Source organism: Lethenteron reissneri, chromosome 41 (genome assembly GCF_015708825.2).
Source record: "Lethenteron reissneri isolate LAM-NWPU_2019-01 chromosome 41, ASM1570882v1, whole genome shotgun sequence".
Taxonomy (NCBI): domain Eukaryota; kingdom Metazoa; phylum Chordata; class Hyperoartia; order Petromyzontiformes; family Petromyzontidae; genus Lethenteron; species Lethenteron reissneri.
The window spans coordinates 12,925,903-12,945,178 of record NC_083819.1 but is presented as its reverse complement, the minus strand read 5'-3'; the positions used below and the strand labels follow the sequence as shown (position 1 = coordinate 12,945,178).

At 53.8% G+C, this 19,276-nt stretch overlaps 1 protein-coding gene across 3 annotated transcripts in view; it reads left to right on the top strand.

Annotated features, from left to right (window-relative positions):
* Nucleotides 1–19,276, top strand: part of LOC133352724 (alpha-(1,6)-fucosyltransferase-like) — a 108,353-nt gene that overhangs the window by 78,336 nt on the left and 10,741 nt on the right. For all 3 annotated transcript variants that reach the window (XM_061568550.1, XM_061568553.1, XM_061568551.1), the window contains 4 exons: nt 3,457–4,050; nt 5,161–5,282; nt 9,100–9,334; nt 9,821–9,935. In XM_061568550.1, coding sequence (XP_061424534.1) covers nt 3,848–4,050; nt 5,161–5,282; nt 9,100–9,334; nt 9,821–9,935 — 675 coding nt within the window. In that variant the 5' untranslated portion in view covers nt 3,457–3,847. The remainder of the gene's footprint in view (nt 1–3,456; nt 4,051–5,160; nt 5,283–9,099; nt 9,335–9,820; nt 9,936–19,276) is intronic.

Here is a 19,276-nt window from a genome sequence, read left to right as displayed (position 1 = left end):
TTGCCTTCTTCTTACTACGATTGTCATCAACAGAAAATAATAATTTGGCGTCATCACGACGGCGGGAGGCAGCTTCTAAGCCCCTTGATCTCCGTGCCAAGGGATCTGGGTCAAGCATGTTGAGTGTGTGTCATTAAGAATTGCTCTGCGCGTGTCATTAGCACCTCCGATTAACATGGTTGGCTCAGTACGGTGTGAAAGAAGTTCAGCATACATACACACACGCACGTACAGACACTCGGCACCTGGGGCACCCTTGCGGATCTCAAGGGACGTTCCGGTGAGAAATACTTGAATCGATAAAACAAATGTAGAATAAAAATGAATAGCTAGACCGCAACAGAAGTATCGACACTTCTCAAATCCCTCCGCTGCTCTCTAGTGGCAGCGCTGTTCAAGGGCAGATCTAAACATTCACAGGGAATAGGAGGTTTCAAGACGCCTTGATAGAGAACGTGCCAAATGTATGACGGTATAACATCTTAAGTGTAAATTACGCGAGAAAATCAGGATGGATTATGTGTAATATTGAGTTATGTGGTATTGTGTAATGCAGTGTTATGTAACGTTCGATTTGTTCATTAAAACAAGTTTGACCGAATTCACGAGCGTGAGCTCTATTGGGTGGATCTAGGTTAGCCCCGGGGCTGCGCTGAAGCCCTTTGAGCTGCGGGAGAGGCCCTCGCTTTCACGCAACGAGGGGCTGGCAGGTGGCCCAGCGGCAACACTCGCGCCTCACGGCAAGGATTCCCTGGGTTCGATTCCCCACACTGGTGCCTTTCTGTGCGGAGTATCACACGTTCTCTCTCCCCCTGCCTGTTTTTTAGTGGGTTTCCTCCCGCAGCCAGATGCCGTGCGCACGCTGTAAACCGGTGCTGACGAGTTACCTGCAAATCACTCGGTTGGGGGCAATGCATAGCGGCAGCGTCGCCGCCTCCTTAGAAAACGTGGCAGGACCCTCGTGACGAGGAGTCTTGAGACTCGGTGAGGGGTTCCCTGGGTAAACGAGGCAAGTCATCATCATAATAAGAAAGTAAACTTTTCATCTGGATTTTTTTAGAGTGATATTGTATCATGAACCAATTTTGACATGGCCTAAAGTGCGGGTTAAGGAATGTTTAGGAAAATATAATGTACGGCGTGGGTGCTTTTGGTGCATTGTCTGATTTGTCACGATGCTTTAAAATCGGTTTTTCTGCACCGTTTTGCATGTAATGTTTTCTTGCAATCGGGGCAACCTCGATTCCATTTTAGTTTTACCATTTGAGGCCATTTAAAAAAAAAAATTCGCCTAGATATCAGTAAAACGTCGATTGTTTAAGAAATTGATGTAAACCAATGTACATCGGGAACCAGTTGATAGGCACCAACTCAAAACGTAAAACTCTCGACTCACTTTTTTTCACCAGACGTGGGGGAACATTTCGATTGACAAAAAAAGAAAAAACCCTGGTGACATAACCACCGTGTTGTTTTGGTCAGAGCAGGGGGGCACACAGTTAGAAGGGGGGCCGCGTGGGCGTTTCAACGCTGCGATCGCCGCCCGCGAGCGTCGAGACGCCACGGAGACGCGTCGCTAGATCCCGCCGCCGCTCCCTTGAAGATTGGAGGTGTGCGCTCCCACGGTTATCATCATCATCATCGGCGGCGTGGCGGCAATGCCCGCGATTACAGGGTAATGAGAGAACGTGCGGAGCGGCATCGCACGTCCTCCTGCTGACCCGCCGAGACGGGACGGGGGGGGGGGGCGCTCGCTGCACGTTGCCCGGTTGTCAACCTCGGGGTGGCGGCAATGTCCCATGGAGGCCCTGAAATATATATTGCGCAATACAAGCGGAAATCTGACATTCGTGTCCCCTACAGAGGTAAATTAAATTGAGCCTCACTCGCAGCGTGGACGTGCGGCTGTAAAGCTCGTGCGTCGAGCACTGGCGCGAAAAGGAGCAGCTGCTCTTGTGAGTTATGGCTCCCCCCCCCCCGTCTTTGTGCGTGTCAGCAGAAAACGGCAATAAGGCCGATCTCTCATTTTATACCGAGCCTACAACGAGTCAAAGTGATTTCATGCACAAACGAACATTCACACGCCGCGCTCATCTCTGCTCCTCCTAGTCCCTGAGCCAGCGGTGGTAATTCCACATTCCTACAGCAGGGGCGAGTCTGCCCCACAAAGTGGTCCCTGTTTTATCGACCCCGGAGGGATGATGCGTTGAATCAATCCCCAAACCCTGGGTTATACCATAGGCTAGGCTATACCAATTGGTCGACAGAAACTACAAGGCACGTTCGTGTCCCTGGTACCCAGCACAAATCAGTTTCCCTCCCCCCTTACAGTTACAATGGAAGACTTTTTGCACGAGTCATCATCGTGAACAGCCGTGGTCAATCCACTGGCGGTGTGAAGGCAAGCCGCCGTCGCCTCTCACAATGTCACAAAGTGACGGTCCACCCACAGCTCCCTGCACGCAGATCGAATCTGTTTCACGCCGTCCGAATGGAACAGCCGCACGAAAGATCACCCGGAGAAAGTAGGGCGTCACGCGAGTGCTGTACGACGAGTCCCACTTTCATTGCAGAGAAGTCGACAGCAGAAATCGGCCGCCGTCGTCTTTGAATCCAAGGCCACGCCGGCTCGCGGGCACCGGTGGAGCCGTGCCGCATCGTTCGCTTGAGCCGGGGGGGGGGCGGGGGGGCGAAGGGGGTTTGCCGTTAGTGAGAACTCGGCGGCTGGCTCAGCGGTAGCACGGCCAGCGACCGTCCCGGCCGCATTGGCCATTGGCAGTGCCGCACGCGCTGCGTTTGTAAATGTTTCCAAGTGGAACGAGTCATGACGCCGGAGCCGGACGTACAATTGTGTTACGCTCGCGATGAGCCCGAGAATGCGTCGTTTCCCGGTCGTTTCTCGCCGCAATCGATTAGCACGACTTGCGCAGCCCCCTGCCAGAGACGCTGCTTTTCACTACGGGGATGAGGCAAGAATGGATCCTCGAATAAAACCACCGCCGGCGCCGTCACCAGTTGCTGCGATCCACCTAGTGATGTGCGTGAAAAAATAAATTCGTGAATTTTGAGCGTGTCAAAGACAATCGACTCTTAACAAGTAGGTTGTTGCAGCCAATATTAAGATTTATCATTTTATTCTGATTTTTCTTCTCAAGAGACTTGGCGCAGTTTCGAGTGAAACGGCGCATATCCAATTGCTTAATTTGTTGCTGAGAGTTGTTGATTAACTTGCCGGTGAGCTGAAACAAAAACATTCGCTGCCTTAAATGTTTTGTACGTGAAATGTTTTGTACATTAAATGTTTGTACACTGCATGACAATTGAATTCACTTGGCTGTGTCAAGTGGTGGGGGAGGGTCCTTCAACACGGATTTGGCCAGATCATCACGTGCCCTAACCCAGCAATGAACAGCGGATTGTAATTGCATCTCTTAATTGTGGCGCGTGGGTTTTCAGGTTGACTCGCGTTCTGCACGGAGGTCGTTGCTGCCTCACGCTGATGGATCGGTCGAACGGCGCCAATCAATAGAAGAAAAATCAAGGCGTCGGGCGGAAGAAACTACACCCCACCTACGCCCCACCGGAGACGATTTGATAAACACCCCCACCTTTGTGGACATGATATTGGCATCATCATTCGTATCTAGATCAGTGTGAGCCCCCCGCGTGAGCCCCCCGCGTGAGCCCCCCGCGTGAGCCCCCCGCGTGAGCCCCCCGCGTGAGCCCCCCGCGTGAGCCCCCCGCGTGAGCCCCCCGCGTGAGCCCCCCGCGTGAGCCCCCCGCGTGAGCCCCCCGTTCCCATCGCGAGCGGTGGCATCGCCGCCGTCGTCACACAGCGGCAGGCAGGATGCGCGCGTGGCCCCCGTCGTGGCGATGGATCATGCTGATCCTGTTGGCGTGGGGCTCCCTGCTCGTCTACATGGGCGGCCACCTCATCAGAGACCCCGAGATGGGCGAGCACTCGAGCCGAGAACTTTCCAAGATCATGGCCAAGCTGGAACGGCTCAAACAGCAGAATGATGATCTGCGGCAGATGGCCGAAGCCCTGCGGTGAGCGGCCTCCCCCCCCCCCCCCAAACCTCTCCCATCGCGCGTTGCTCGGCCGTTGCTCGCATGCGCGCAGGGGAAATACGCGGGCTCAAGCCTGCTTAGCTTGCGGGGCTTGGCGAGAGAGAGCAACTCATCCACAAATAAAAAACGATGCTTTGGAGGCATAACAACCAACTTCAATTGTACACTTTAAATGCGCAGTCTGCATGGCAAAAGTTCCTGGAGTCGAAACTTTCCGTAAACATGCGTCCCCCAGGTTTACACATCCAGGCTTCGAACGGAAGCCCGCATGTGTCGTGCGGATGGCAGTCAATCGCAAATCATGAGTGCGGTTTAAAGATTGTGCCAGCGTCATGAGACCTCAACCACACTCACGTCGCTGACAGCATCATCGTCTGCCCTTTCTCATTATCAGTCACCTCTCAGTCTTCGCTTCCACCACCTACTACCTTGTAAATCGCTTCGATTCACGTCGTTTCGATATTCGTCATCGCACCTTTCAGCGTAAACCGGGGGGTATTACTCTACTAAGATATGTACGTATGTTGAACTTCTTTCGCACTGATAATTGTGCACCTTTTGGCGTCATCTGGTCCAACACGATGTGAGACTAGGCTCTAAGTAAACTCGTCTCGGGTGTGGACCATACATTATCAGAGTTATGTTTTTTGTTTGCATTATGACTGCAGGTATTGTGGTCTATGCAAACATGACTCCTCGTAAAAAAGGTGTCAGTTTTGTTGCCAGATAAAAGGGTAAAAAAACTATTATCATATGTTTTTACTGGCAAATGAGGTACCAATGGTGTTCTTTCGCACTGTACGTAGCCGGCCGTGCTCATTGGAGGTGTGGGAATAAAATATAACCACGGCAGGATTTGGACCTGCAATCCTCCGATCCGAAGTCAAAGACGCCTTCTCCATTAGGCCACGCGGCCGCAGTCGAAAGTTTTGATATCCATTGCTTTGGTAACTTTAGCCACGCAGTTGACTCGTGCAAACGTGACCGTCCTTGCTTCTTGAGGTTCCCGCCTGGTTCTTCAGACTTGTTGATGAACGCAATTCCGGGCACGGTGCGTGATGCGTGCCCTCCGCCGCGCCTTGCGTGCAGGGTGTCCGAGCAGCAGGGAGAGCCGGTTGTGCCGTCCAGTCCCCAGAGAGTCAAGGGCCTCGAGGAGCGCCTTGCACAAGCCCAGATGGAGCTCAGCTTCTACAAAGAGAAATACCAGCAAGGTAACGGCCCCATCTAACAAGCTGATTAATCTTATCCTAACGGAAATTCTATAACGCCTTAACCAACGCGAATTTACAAAGAATTAACGACGGTACGACGCGTGTGAAGGTAACGGTGGAGTTGAGGTGAATGAAATAGATGAGAGGAAGCAATAGGCAAATCGGGGATGCAAGAATTCCGTGAAAGCGAAATTGATGACCGTGAATGATGATGAATGGATTCAATGAATGGGGAATAAGTGTTAGCCACAGGGTGGTGGTGGTTATGAGGGGGAGATTAAGGGGGGGACGTGGGGTGAGCTTGGGGACAAGAAGTGAGTTTTGGGTGAGGAGCGGAGACTCGTGAGCGAAGGTGACCGCTTAATGTGGAGGGGGAAGTTTGTTCTAGTGAAGGGGGAGGGCGAGAAGAGAGAGGAGAGCGACAGCGTGGATTGAGCACAAGGTGAAGGAGGAATGAATAAACAGACCACACACCCTCCACATGGATAAGAAGTTTTTTTTACTACACATCCACTCAGCCGACACGGGCCCCTCTTGGCGGAGTGCGGGTAATAGAATTAAATGTTACGCGAAATATCTGTCGTGTGTCACTCTGTGCAGACAGCAAGGGGCGGCAATTGCAGCGAAAGCGTTTATGATGAAAATATTGTGAGAGGTTGGAGACTATAACGTGGTCTTCTTGAGTTTGTATGCATTTTTTTCTACCCGTTGTAGTCGATGTCTTACAAAAAAAGATACAGCTAAACGCTAATTGTTCAATACTAGGACACATGTTTAGTAAAACTTAATTAGCGCAAGAACTATTAGAGTTGTTACAAGGGCATTAAGGGCTCATTACTACGTTCCCCGCCGGCGTATGACGCACTGCGTGTGCGTCTCGAACGAGCGAGCGCAAATTTGAGTTTAGGCACTGCCGTTATATGGAAGAATTACTACAATAAATAATGTAGAGAACAATGGCGTCTGGAGTAAAATGATTCTCTCTCGTCATATAACATCGCTCCAGCTATGCATATTTGGCACGTGGAATGGAGAGTTTGGTGAGTTTCTCTGTGTAACAAGTGTGCAGGACCACTGATGAATTGTCACCAATATTACAGTCTTGTAGCTCCTCCCCCTGTCACGTAGCTCCACCCCCTGTCCTGTAGCTCCACCCCCTGTCCTGTAGCTCCACCCCCTGTCCTGTAGCTCCACCCCTTGTCATGTAGCTCCACCCCCTGTCCGGTAGCTCCACCCCTGTCCTGTAGCTCCACCCCCTGTCCTGTAGCTCCACCCCCTGTCTTCTAGCTCCTCCCCTTGTCCTCTAGCTCCACCCCCTGTCCTGTAGCTCCACCCCCTGTCCCGCAGCTCCACCCCCTGTCCCGTAGCTCCACCCCCTGTCCTGTAGCTCCACCCCCTGTTCTGTAGCTCCACCCCCTGTCCTGTAGCTCCACCCCCTGTCCCGCAGCTCCACCCTCTGTCATGTAGCTCCACCCCCTGTCCCGCAGCTCCACCCCCTGTCCCGCAGCTCCACCCCCTGTCCCGTAGCTCCACCCCCTGTCCTGTAGCTCCACCCCCTGTCCCGCAGCTCCACCCCCTGTCCCGCAGCTCCACCCCCTGTCCCGTAGCTCCACCCCCCTGTCCTGTAGCTCCACCCCCTGTCCCGTAGCTCCACCCCCTGTCCCGCAGCTCCACCCCCTGTCCCGCAGCTCCACCCCCTGTCCCGCAGCTCCACCTCCTGTCCCGCAGCCCCACCCCCTGTCCCGTAGCTCCACCCCTGTCCCGTAGCTCTACCCCCTGTCCCGCAGCTCCACCCCCTGTCCTGTAGCTCCACCCCCTGTCCCGTAGCTCCACCCCCTGTCCCGTAGCTCCACCCCCTGTCCCGTAGCTCCACCCCCTGTCCCGCAGCTCCACCCCCTGTCCCGTAGCTCCACCCCCTGTCCCGTAGCTCCACCCCCTGTCCCGCAGCTCCACCCCCTGTCCCGCAGCTCCACCCCCTGTCCCGCAGCTCCACCCCCTGTCCCGTAGCTCCACCCCCTGTCCCGCAGCTCCACCCCCTGTCCCGTAGCTCCACCCCCTGTCCCGCAGCTCACCCCCTGTCCCGTAGCTCCACCCCCTGTCCCGTAGCTCCACCCCCTGTCCTGTAGCTCCACCCCCTGTCCCGCAGCTCCACCCTCTGTCATGTAGCTCCACCCCCTGTCCCGTAGCTCCACCCCCTGTCCTGTAGCTCCACCCCTGTCCTGTAGCTCCACCCCCTGTCCTGTAGCTCCACCCCCTGTCCTGTAGCTCCACCCCCTGTCCCGTAGCTCCACCCCCTGTCATGTAGCTCCATCCCTGTCCGGTAGCTCCACCCCCTGTCCTGTAGCTCCATCCCCTGTCCTGTAGCTCCATCCCCTGTCCGGTAGCTCCACCCCCTGTCCCGTAGCTCCACCCCCTGTCCCGTAGCTCCACCCCCTGTCCCGTAGCTCCACCCCCTGTCCCGTAGCTCCACCCCCTGTCCTGTAGCTCCACCCCCTGTCCCGCAGCTCCACCCCCTGTCTTGTAGCTCCACCCCCTGTCCCGTAGCTCCACCCCCTGTCCCGTAGCCCCACCCCCTGTCCTGTAGCTCCACCCCCTGTCCTGTAGCTCCACCCCCTGTCCTGTAGCTCCACCCCCTGTCCCGTAGCTCCTCCTTCTGTCCCGTAGCTCCTCCCCCTGTCCCGTAGCTCCACCCCCTGTCCCGTAGCTCCACCCCCTGTCCTGTAGCTCCACCCCCTGTCCCGCAGCTCCACCCTCTGTCATGTAGCTCCACCCCCTGTCCCGTAGCTCCACCCCCTGTCCTGTAGCTCCACCCCCTGTCCTGTAGCTCCACCCCCTGTCCTGTAGCTCCATCCCCTGTCCGGTAGCTCCACCCCCTGTCCCGTAGCTCCACCCCCTGTCCCGTAGCTCCACCCCCTGTCCCGTAGCTCCACCCCCTGTCCCGTAGCTCCACCCCCTGTCCTGTAGCTCCACCCCCTGTCCCGCAGCTCCACCCCCTGTCTTGTAGCTCCACCCCCTGTCCCGTAGCTCCACCCCCTGTCCCGTAGCCCCACCCCCTGTCCTGTAGCTCCACCCCCTGTCATGTAGCTCCATCCCCTGTCCGGTAGCTCCACCCCCTGTCCTGTAGCTCCATCCCCTGTCCTGTAGCTCCATCCCCTGTCCGGTAGCTCCACCCCCTGTCCCGTAGCTCCACCCCCTGTCCCGTAGCTCCACCCCCTGTCCCGTAGCTCCACCCCCTGTCCCGTAGCTCCACCCCCTGTCCTGTAGCTCCACCCCCTGTCCCGCAGCTCCACCCCCTGTCTTGTAGCTCCACCCCCTGTCCCGTAGCTCCACCCCCTGTCCCGTAGCCCCACCCCCTGTCCTGTAGCTCCACCCCCTGTCCTGTAGCTCCACCCCCTGTCCTGTAGCTCCACCCCCTGTCCCGTAGCTCCTCCTTCTGTCCCGTAGCTCCTCCCCCTGTCCCGTAGCTCCACCCCCTGTCCCGTAGCTCCACCCCCTGTCCCGTAGCTCCACTCCCTGTCCCGTAGCTCCACCCCCTGTCTTCTAGCTCCACCCCCTGTCTTCTAGCTCCACCCTCTACTGTGTAGCTCCGCCCCACTGGTAATCCTCGGCAGCTGATATAAAAAGCCCCAATACTACATACAGAAAAGCGCTTCACTGTGAACTTCCCTATTGACTTTGGGAAGTTAGAGCATAGAGTCAAAACAAGTGCAGCTGGCAGCACGAATCTTAATGCCGCAGATGCTGCCGCTGGCTAAATAGTTTATAAAGACTCGCTTTCCCTTCTGGATGATATTTCGTACGCTTTGTTCGTTGGCAGAAAATGCAAAACAGGCGTCGGAGGTCGGCCCCGCCGTGAGCGCCGTGGCCGCGGCCGCGAGGATCCCTGCCGGCCCCGGGACGGACCATGAGCTGCTGCGGAGGAAGGTTGAGAACGGCATCAAGGAATTCTGGTTCTTCGTGCGCAGCGAGCTGAAGAAGATGCAGCACGACGCCGGCGATCACTCCAAGGAGAAGATAACCATGATGCTGCAGGACATGGGTCATCAACAGAGGTCCCCAACCCCCACAGCTGCCACTTCGCAAAGTCGTCGCGCTGCATTCACTGAAAGTTGCTCGAGTTCACTGAAAATAATACAAAAATATTATTTATTATTATACGGCTCGTTTAGCTGGGAAAGTCTCACTGAATCTCAAGACTCTTTTTTAGGAGGGTCCTGCCAATTTTTTGCATTACGCGGCGATGTTGCTACTGCTGTGTTTGGCCAATGCCAGTTTACATTGTGTGATTTTAGCTGCGGGAGGAAAGCATAGAGGAATACAGAACACGGGGAGAACATTTAAACTCCACATATTAAGGCGCCCGAGTCGGGAATCGAACCCAGGACTTTCTTGTTGTGAGGCACGAGTGTTACCCGCTGTGCCACCCACCCCAACCGCCCACCCCAACCGCCCACATAAAGAAGGGGGAATCCAAACAACCCTCATGCACTATCCGTCGTTCTCACTGCGTGCATGCCCGTCGGTGCTTGTGCGCCCAGGTCGATCATGACGGACCTGTTGAAGCTGAGCGAGGCGGACGGGGCGGCCGAGTGGAGGGCCCGGGAGGCCAAGGACCTCTCCGACCTGGTGCAGCAGAGGTTCCACTTCCTGCAGGCGGGTGCAGACGCGCGTCGCACTCACAGCGCCAGCCCTTCCGCCATCGGGTCACCTCTGACGTGGCTTTTATAATCCGCACCTCGGATTCGCACGGTTGGCGACGTACAGCGCGAAAGAAGTTCTAACATACATGCGTACATAATCCATCCGTTCTCACCTTTCACTGGGCTTCATCATCATTGTCGTCGTTGTCAGCTATGATCAATCCCGTGATAGATTACGACCTTCGCAAGCCGCGACCTTCTCATGTAACAATCCATCCAGCGACAGACCACAGGGTGGGAACCACTGCGCCCGAGGTGTTAGGGTTTGTGCTGTTTACTTCGTGACAATTCACGTTTTTTTAATATCCTAAGCGTCATTTATTCATGTTCAGAGACCCAAGATCAAACTATAACTGCTTCCCCAGTATTACGAAGAAGAAAATATTCAAATAGTATTTGCTAAGACTTGGAACTCAAATCAGTAAATTTACGAGAAAACCCATCGCCAACAGAAGACGTAGCACAGGCCCAGACAACAGATTTAATAACGCACAGAGATGCATTGCTTTTAAATAACCATTCGGCCAGCTCAAAAAAACTGCATGTGCGGTGGTGACACATGCAGGTCGGGAGGTGGTGACGCACGCCTGTGCTCCAGCACCATGGAGGCAGCTAGGGTATCACTCCGCGTATTGTATCACTCTACCGCTCAGTTGTGCAGCTTAAGAAACGAGGTCGTCATCGACCGCTCGAAAACCGCATTATAATGGTACACTTTTGACGCTATAACGGTGCACTTTCCACACTATAGCGGTGCGCGTTTTACATTGTGCGATAAGTTGGTCACGAATGGAAGAACTGCGCTTTAGTGCAAATGCATTGTAGCGTGAACACCGCGCGTGAAGCGACGACTTGCCGTACTTTCAAACCATGCTTTGGGGGGTTTCCACCAATCTAGGCAAACGGGAGATGTTGCAAGACAGGGCCGCACCTCTCCTGTCCTGAATCCACACGGCTTGTTTTTTATTATTATTGATATTCTTTTACTCTTTAAACATCAGTGGAGGTGCTGCAACGTTTTGCTCGCATCACTGCTGGCGGAAAGGCCTCCTCTAGGGGGCCTCTCGAGTGGGTATTTGGCCTAATCTTCCACGCCAGCCAGACATTACGTTACGGTGCTGTATGTCTCCCGAGCCGCACGCTCTCTCAAGTTGCGCTCTGATCTCCTCCACACTCGTATCTAAAATATTCTTTAACGAGCTTTACTACCCGGCTTCGCCCGGGACTTAGATTCACCACGCCTGGCCGCCTTTGTCCCCCCAGTGGCGATTTTTACACACCACACCAGTTACTCGTTTGAGGCTAGGGGAGGCCCAGAACGCCTTAGACCTGCAACACATTTGTATTTCACTTTACCCGCGATCAGCAGGAACACTCCGTTACGCTTCCGCACACGGGTCACATGACAGATGTGACGTCACAGCTCACTTGCCATGCAAAAAATATATGCATCATTGAGCTCCCCCCCCCACAAAAGGTGTATTTTTATAATTGTTGCATGGTGTACAGTCTGGAAAGTACCCACATGGCAAATTTCAAGTTTGTTGCATGTCGGGAAGTACGCTAAACATTTTGAACAGACGCACATAATCACAAATTTCCCTTTTATATATATGGAGATAAGCTCGATATTCCCAGCATCAGCTTCAAAAGGAATGTTCCTTCTCCCGTTATGCTACTGTACCGTATGCTGTCAGTGCACTGCCACTTGTATCAGTAGTTTATATTACGGCACTATTTGGATTACAAAGCGCCTAAACGTGATTCGCGGCAAGATGCTGGACACAAAAAACGGCGGGCATATTTGTTTTTTAACCATGCTGCCCTGCCTCGGACCACTTCTAAGATGCATAGAGCAGTGTCCGTGGTCAGGAGGCATATATTTCCCACGGTAACATATCACCGCGTCGGCTCGCATGAACGCCAATTTCCTTCCAAGGACATTACCGCTGAACCAAGGCCAGCCCTCGTTGCTGAACTGATTGCATATGTTTACGACCAATCATCACGTCCGTCCGTGGGGGGCTCTCTTTCTCCCCACGAGGACTGAGCTCCGACACCGGAGCCGTTGTGAAGTGTAATCACGAGTGTGCGATAATTACGTGCCTCATTCTGTCCCCAACCCTAATTGGCGTGTTTGCAGTTGAGCACGTGCCTCTCATCAGGGCCTCTCCTTGCTGCGAAGGGTATATTTTGGTATTGGTTTAGACTGAGGGTGCTATATTTCATTTCACGAAGGGTTAAACACGTTAAAGAATGTTTCAAGCGGTAATAAGTCAATAATTATAAACCAACGAATTTGTTGTACCCACGTAGGATTGCGCTGTATTCCCGTAGGGTTGCGCTGTGCTCACCGGCGATGTGCGTTGATGCTGTCGGGGAATAAAATAAACCACGAACACAAATGGGAAGGATTGCACGTGAGAGAGAAGAGGAGAGGGGGGGCGAGGAGAGGGGACGGGGCCCTCCCGCCGTGCCAGTGCTTGCACTTCAGGTCACGTGCTCTAGGAGGCGCTGGAGGTTGCACATCTATCTATATATAAAAAGGGAAATTTGTGAATGTGTGTGTCTGTTCAAAATGTTTAGCGTACTTCCCGACATGCAACAAACTTGAAATTTGCCATGTGGGTACTTTCCAGACTGTACACCATGCAAAATGTAAAAAAATAACTTTGGTATTTTTTTTGGGAGGGGGGGGGGCGCAATAATGCATATTTTTTGCACGGCAAGTGAGCGGTGATGTCACATCTGTGATGTCACCCGCATGCGGCAGCGTTGCGCAGTGTGCCTGCTGACGTCACGCATCCCGCCCACCACCCTCTGCGTAGGCCGTGTATCCCGCACAAATGCACGGCTGGGGGGGGGGGGGGAATAATGCGAAGAATGGGTACACCTGCTAGTCTAGAATAAAGTTTAACCATATTCTTTGGGTCTTTCGGTAAAGTCGCGTAGATAGGTTAAAAGAAAATAACAAAAAACTACAACGTTTATTGGTGGAAGCCCACCACCAGCGCCGTCATTGCCCTCTACGAGTACCATCACTTACATTAGCTGCCCTGCCCATGCTGATGACACTTGGGCTGCGCCCATGTCAAACCTTGGAAAACAGTTTGCCTTGAGGCTAACCCCCTTTTCCTGATAACGACCGCTTGTGTTGCGATCGGAACGTTGTAGTTTTTGGTTATTTTTTTGTTATTTTCTTTGAACCTCTCTACGTGACTTTATCGAAAGACCCAAAGAATATTAATTCCTGCAGTTACGAAAGCTTTAAGTCAAGGTTTAACCAAAAAAGCAAAATCAAAAATGTTTTAGGCTTTTCGAACTTTCAGGATGAACACCCCAAATTTAGACCAGATTTAACACCCAAGACACACAACTCGGTGTGTATCTCTGTTCGGAGGGTCTGCGTGGGGCCAGGCATCGCATAGGATCAACGCTGTCCCTGCCTGCAGGTAGACGAGGACGAGCACCATTGTGTGCTGCCTCGCCATGTGTCCCCTGTAGTTGTGTGTATGTGTGTATGTGTGTGTATGTCTTCCACTCCGGTGGTGGGTGTACACCCAGGATCCCATTCCAACCAAAAGTGGCCTGGTCTCAGTTAGCTGATGAAAGTTGCAAGCAAGAATTTCATCATCGCTTGCAGCTGGGGTTGGCATCGTCCCCCACTCCACCTGATGTTGAGGGGAAATGGGCGAGGTTTAAGACTGTGACTCATGCAGCTGCAATGGCTGCTTTGGGTACGCGGTCCAGACCTCCCCAGAAACCCTGGCTGACAGAGGAGGTGTTCAGGTTAATTGAGAAAAAGCGTCAGGCCCACTCTCATCGCCTACAGCATCCCACGTCAGAGAATGAGGAGGTTTACCGCAGCCTTCGCTCGGAAGTTCGGAGAGCCGTAAGGCGCTGTAAGGATGGGTGGTGGTCGCGGGTTGCTGAGGAGATGGAGTCTGCCTCAGTGGCCCGTGATCACAAATCACTATTTAACTCCATCAAAAAAGTAACCTGCAGCGCCACACCTATTACCATCATTAGAGGAAAAAACGGTGATCCAATCTCCGACCCCCAGGAACAGGTTTGCAGATTTGCTGAGCATTTCTGTGAGGTCCTGGGGGAGGGAAATTCTCTCAGCCAGGAAAACATCATGGCACAAAGTGGTGATAACCCTGCTGAGGCTGCGGTGCCTCAAATATTGGAAGAGGTCACCCCCTGTGAGTGGCTGGCTGAGGTGCCAGCTGTTGAGGAAGTACTGAGGGCAATCCGGAGTCTGAGACCAGGGAAGGCATCGGGCAGAGATGATCTCCCAAGCGAAATGCTGAGGGAGGGTGGCGTTTGTGCACAGACTGCCCTATATGACATCATAACAACAGTCTGGACCACTGGACGGGTTCCGCAGGACTGGAAGGATGCCCTGGTGGTCCTCCTCTTTAAGAAGGGGGACCGTACCGACTGTAACAACTACAGGGGCATCTCACTCCTCAGTGTGCCGGGTAAGGTCCTGGCAAGGATTATTCAACATCGCCTTGCTAGGCACGCTGAGGAGGGGCTTGCGGAGCCCCAATGCGGTTTCAGGAAAGGGCGGTTCTGCACAGATGCTATATTTTCTGTCCGTCTGCTACAGCAGAGGTGTAGGGAATTCCAAAAAGACCTACATCTCTGCTTTATTGACCTGGTCAAGGCCTATGATACCATCAGTAGGACTGGGCTCTGGGTTGTTCTTCGTGCTTTCGGAGTCCCTGACCCTCTGCTCACGATCATTAAGGACCTTCATGATGGTGAGCGGGCCCGGGTAAAACTACGTGGCCGGGAGTCGGAGCCTTTCCCTGTACACCTTGGGGTGCGACAGGGATGTCCTCTGGCTCCCACATTATTTAACATCTATTTTGACCGCGTAGTTCGTGAAGCCTTCAATAGCTGTACCGGGGGAATTTCCATTTGGTACAGATATAATGGGAGGCTGATCGACGCCCGGGTGCGATCAAGGGATGGCTCCCTATTGGTCAACCACGTTATGTATGCCGATGATTTGGTAATAGCTGCTCATTCAGAAGAGGAGTTGGAGGCGCTGCTGCTGAGACTGGAGCGTGCCACTAAGAGGTGGGGCCTTACCATCAGCCCCACCAAAACTAAGCACCTGCCTGGGTATTTTGTACCATCGGACACTCCACCCCCACAACTCCCAATTGGTGATGGGGCAGTTGTGGAGAGAGTGGAGAGTTTCCCATACCTGGGCAGTGTGCTTATGACCGGCTCCAGTCTATCAGCAGAGGTCTCACTCCGAATCAGTCGAGCGGCAATATCTTTTCATCGGTTGCGTAACGCTGTGTGGAAGCTACCTGGTCTGTCGCTCCGCACGAAGCTTCAGGTCTTCTCGGCCACGGTCATTCCCTCCCTTCTCTACGCTTGCGAGACGTGGACCCCCCTGGTGGAGCATCTTCGCCGGTTGGAAACATTTAGGCTGGCCTGCCTACGATCCATCCTGGGTTTAACCAGGCTGGATTGTGTGAGGAGCTCACAAATCCTTGAAAGATCTGGGCAAAGTCCCATCAGTGAGCTCCTCCGGCAGGCAAGGCTGCGTTGGCTGGGTCATGTAGCCCGCATGCCCAGCCACCGCATGCCTAAACAGCTTTTGTTCGGCCGGATCGAGGGGGCTAGACGGGCGCGGCACGGGCTGGAGAAGAGATGGAGTGATGTGGTACAGGAGGACGTGGAGCTGAGTGGACTTGCCGATGACTGGTACCAGCGGTGTCAAGATCGGCCTCAGTGGAGGAGGCTCGTGAAGGACGCTACTGGGCAGTTGGAGGCAGTCGCCCTCCAACAACAACGGAGGGCGGAGGAGCGACGCTCACAACAACGAGCGGAGCGCCGGGTGGCTAAAGCACAGCAAGTTGGCACAGTAGGGGGCACAGGTGGTGCATCAGCCAGTCATCTCGGTCATCTCGGTCAGTCGACCCGTGGCACCTGCTGGGTCTGCCCCGTGACCTCCTGCCAGCGGGCTTTCGACACTTCACGTGGCCTCAAGGTGCACTTGGCCTGGCACAAGCATCGTGGTGACGTCACCGCCACTTAGTGGCGAATGGCGGTTGTTGTTGTTGTTGTTGTATGTCAGTGAGCATTTCTGTGAGGTCCTGGGGGAGGGGAAATCCCTCAGCCAGGAAAACATCATGGCACAAAGTGGGGATAACCCTGCTAAGGCTGCGGTGCCTCAAATATTGGAAGAGGTCACCCCCTGTGAATGGCTGGCTGAGGTGCCATCTGTTGAGGAAGTACTGAAGGCGATCCAGAGTCTGAGACCAGGAAAGGCACCGGGCAGAGATGATCTCCCAAGCGAAATGCTCAGGGAGGGTGGCGTTTGTGCACAGACTGCCCTACATGACATCATAACAACAGTCTGGACCACTGGACGGGTTCCGCAGGATTGGAAGGATGCCCTGGTGGTCCCCCTCTTTAAGAAGGGGGACCGCACAGACTGTAACAACTACAGGGGCATCTCACTCCTCAGTGTGCCGGGAAAGGTCCTGGCAAGGATTATTCAACATCGCCTTGCCAGGCACGCTGAGGAGAGGCTTGCAGAGCCCCAATGTAGTTTCAGGAAAGGGCGGTCCTGCACAGATGCCATATCTTCTGTCCATCTGCTACAGCAGAGGTGTAGGAAATTCCAACAAGACCTACATCTCTGCTTTATTGACCTGTTTAAGGCCTATGATACCATCAGTAGGCCTGGACTCTGGGTTGTTCGTCGTGCTTTCGGAGCCCCTGACCCGCTGCTCACGATCATTAAGGACCTTCATGATGGTGAGCGGGCCCGGGTAAATTTCTGTGGCCGGGAGTCAGAGCCATTCCCTGTTCACTTCGGGGTGCGACAGGAATGTCCTCTGGCTCCCACATTATTTAACATCTATTTCAACCACGTAGTTCGTGAAGCGTTCAATAGCTGTACCGGAGGAATTTCCATCTGGTACAGATACAATGGGAGGCTGATCGATGCCCAGGTGTGGTCAAGGGATGGCTCCCTATTGCTCAACCATGTTATGTATGCCGATGATCTGGTAATTGCTGCTCACTCAGGAGGAGTTGGAGGCGCTGCTGCTGAACCTGGAGCTTGCTACGAAGAGGTGTGGGGCCTTACCATCAGCCCCACCAAAACTAAGCACCTGCCTGGGTATTTTGTACCATTGGACACTCCACTCCTGCAACTCCCAATTGGTGATATGGCAGTTGTGGAGAGAGTGGAGAGTTTCCCATACCTGGGCAGTGTGCTCATGACCGGCTCCGGTTTGACAGCAGAGGTTTCACTCCGAATCAGTCGAGCGGCATTATCTTTTCATCAGTTGCGTAACGCTGTGTGGAAGCTACCTGGTCTGTTGCTCCCCACAAAGCTTCAGGTCTTCTCGGCCACAGCCATTCCCTCCCTTCTCTACGCTTGCGAAACGTGGACCCCCTTAATGGAACATCTTCTCCGGTTAGAAACATTGAGGCTGGCCTGCCTACGATCTATTTTGGGTTTAACCAGGCTGGATTGTTATGAGGAGCTCACGTATCCTTGAAAGATCTGGACAAAGTCCCATTGGTGAGCTCCTCCGGCAGGCAAGGCTGCGTTGGCTGGGTCATGTAGCCCGAATGCCCAGCCACCGCATGCCTAAACAACTTTTGTTCGGCCAGATAGAGGGGGCTAAATGGGCACTGCACGGGCTAGAGAAGAAATGGAGTGATGTGGTACACGAGGATGTGGAGCTGAGTGGACTTGCCGATGACTGTTACCAGCAGTGTCAAGATCAGCCTCTGTGGAGGAGGCTCGTGAAGGACGCTACTGGGCAGTTGGAGGCAGTCGCCCTCCAACAACAACAGAGGGGGGAGGAGCGACGCTCACAACAACGAGTGGAGCGCCGTGTGGCTAAAGCACAGCCAGTTGGCCACAGTAGGGGGCACAGGTGGTGCATCAGCCAGTCATCTCAGTCAGTCGACCCGTGGCAACTGGGTCTGCCCCGTGACCTCCTGCCAGCGGGCGTTCGACACTTCCCGTGGCCTCAACCTGCACATAGCCTGGCACAAGCGTCGTGGTGACATCACTGCCACTTAGTGGCGAATGGCGGTTGTTGTGTGTGGGGTGTGGTCGTGTAGCGGTTTGCGCACTGCCCTACGAACCCGGCGACCCGAGTTGAATTCTCGGTCTTGGCCAACACAAGTGACGATTATCTGAACTTGTCCTGGGCTTCACCTAGGTCGACTCAGCCTCAAATTAGTACCTGGTGCGGTGTGTAAACATCGCCACTAGGGAGACAAAGGCGGTCGGGCGTGGTGCTGACCACCCACCCCCTCGTATACCGTTCCGGCCTTCATAGGTGCACGCTAACAGCATTTGCCCCAACAGTCTGTTAAGACTATACGGGGAATCTTTGTATGTTTATGCCTTTGGATGTTGAACTTCTTTCGCACCCGTACGTCGCCAACCGTGCTAAATCGGAGGTGCGTTAAGCCACTCCCCGCCTTGGATCCGCAAATATAAACGGGGCACCTTTCAGTTGAGTGGATCCCTGCTAGCTAAATGTTCAAACAAACAGGCAGATAACTTTCTATCTCTGATGGGCCATGTGATAGTCCCGTGGGAATTAGTTTTTTGGACATGTTTTATACCGTCTCGTATCTCTCGTGGGTGGCTGCCCGGCCACTGTTTCATTTGTTTATTGTGATCAGCAGGTGCGATAACTGTATAATGCTCAAGGAACCGGCGAACATTTCTGTGCTGCATGGGGTGGCAACACCGATCCATGCAATGTCTCTCTCTGGAGACTCAACGAGAGTGATCCACCACCATAGAATTGTGGCTGTCAATTCTGGCTGTCGCCTGATGAGGCTGACCGTCACGGTACTCGAATGGTAAATTTGTGGGTTTACTATCCAACACCCAACCGGTGAGTGCTGAAGTAGTAACCAATTGGCACGTTCTGTTTACGTGACAAACCTTACTCATTAGCTGTGTCGAGTAGTGGTGGGTTTATCGACACATTTATATTCATGCCATCTAACCCAAAGAAAACCTCTTATGGATAATGTTGGTTGCAAAAGCCTACTACGTGTTCAATGGGAGTACAGCGAATGATGCTGCTGCAGCCCACTGGATTTCGATTAATTTGTTTGATTACCGTGAAGAGCGCCCTCCATGTATGAGCATAGACACGACGCAGTGCCTGGCAGCGCAGGCTACAGCATGGAAGCTTCGTTATTGGCAGCATAGTCACGTTCACAAGTAACAGTTAGGCTTAACGTGATCAACATTGTCTAAGAATCTTCTGGGATCTG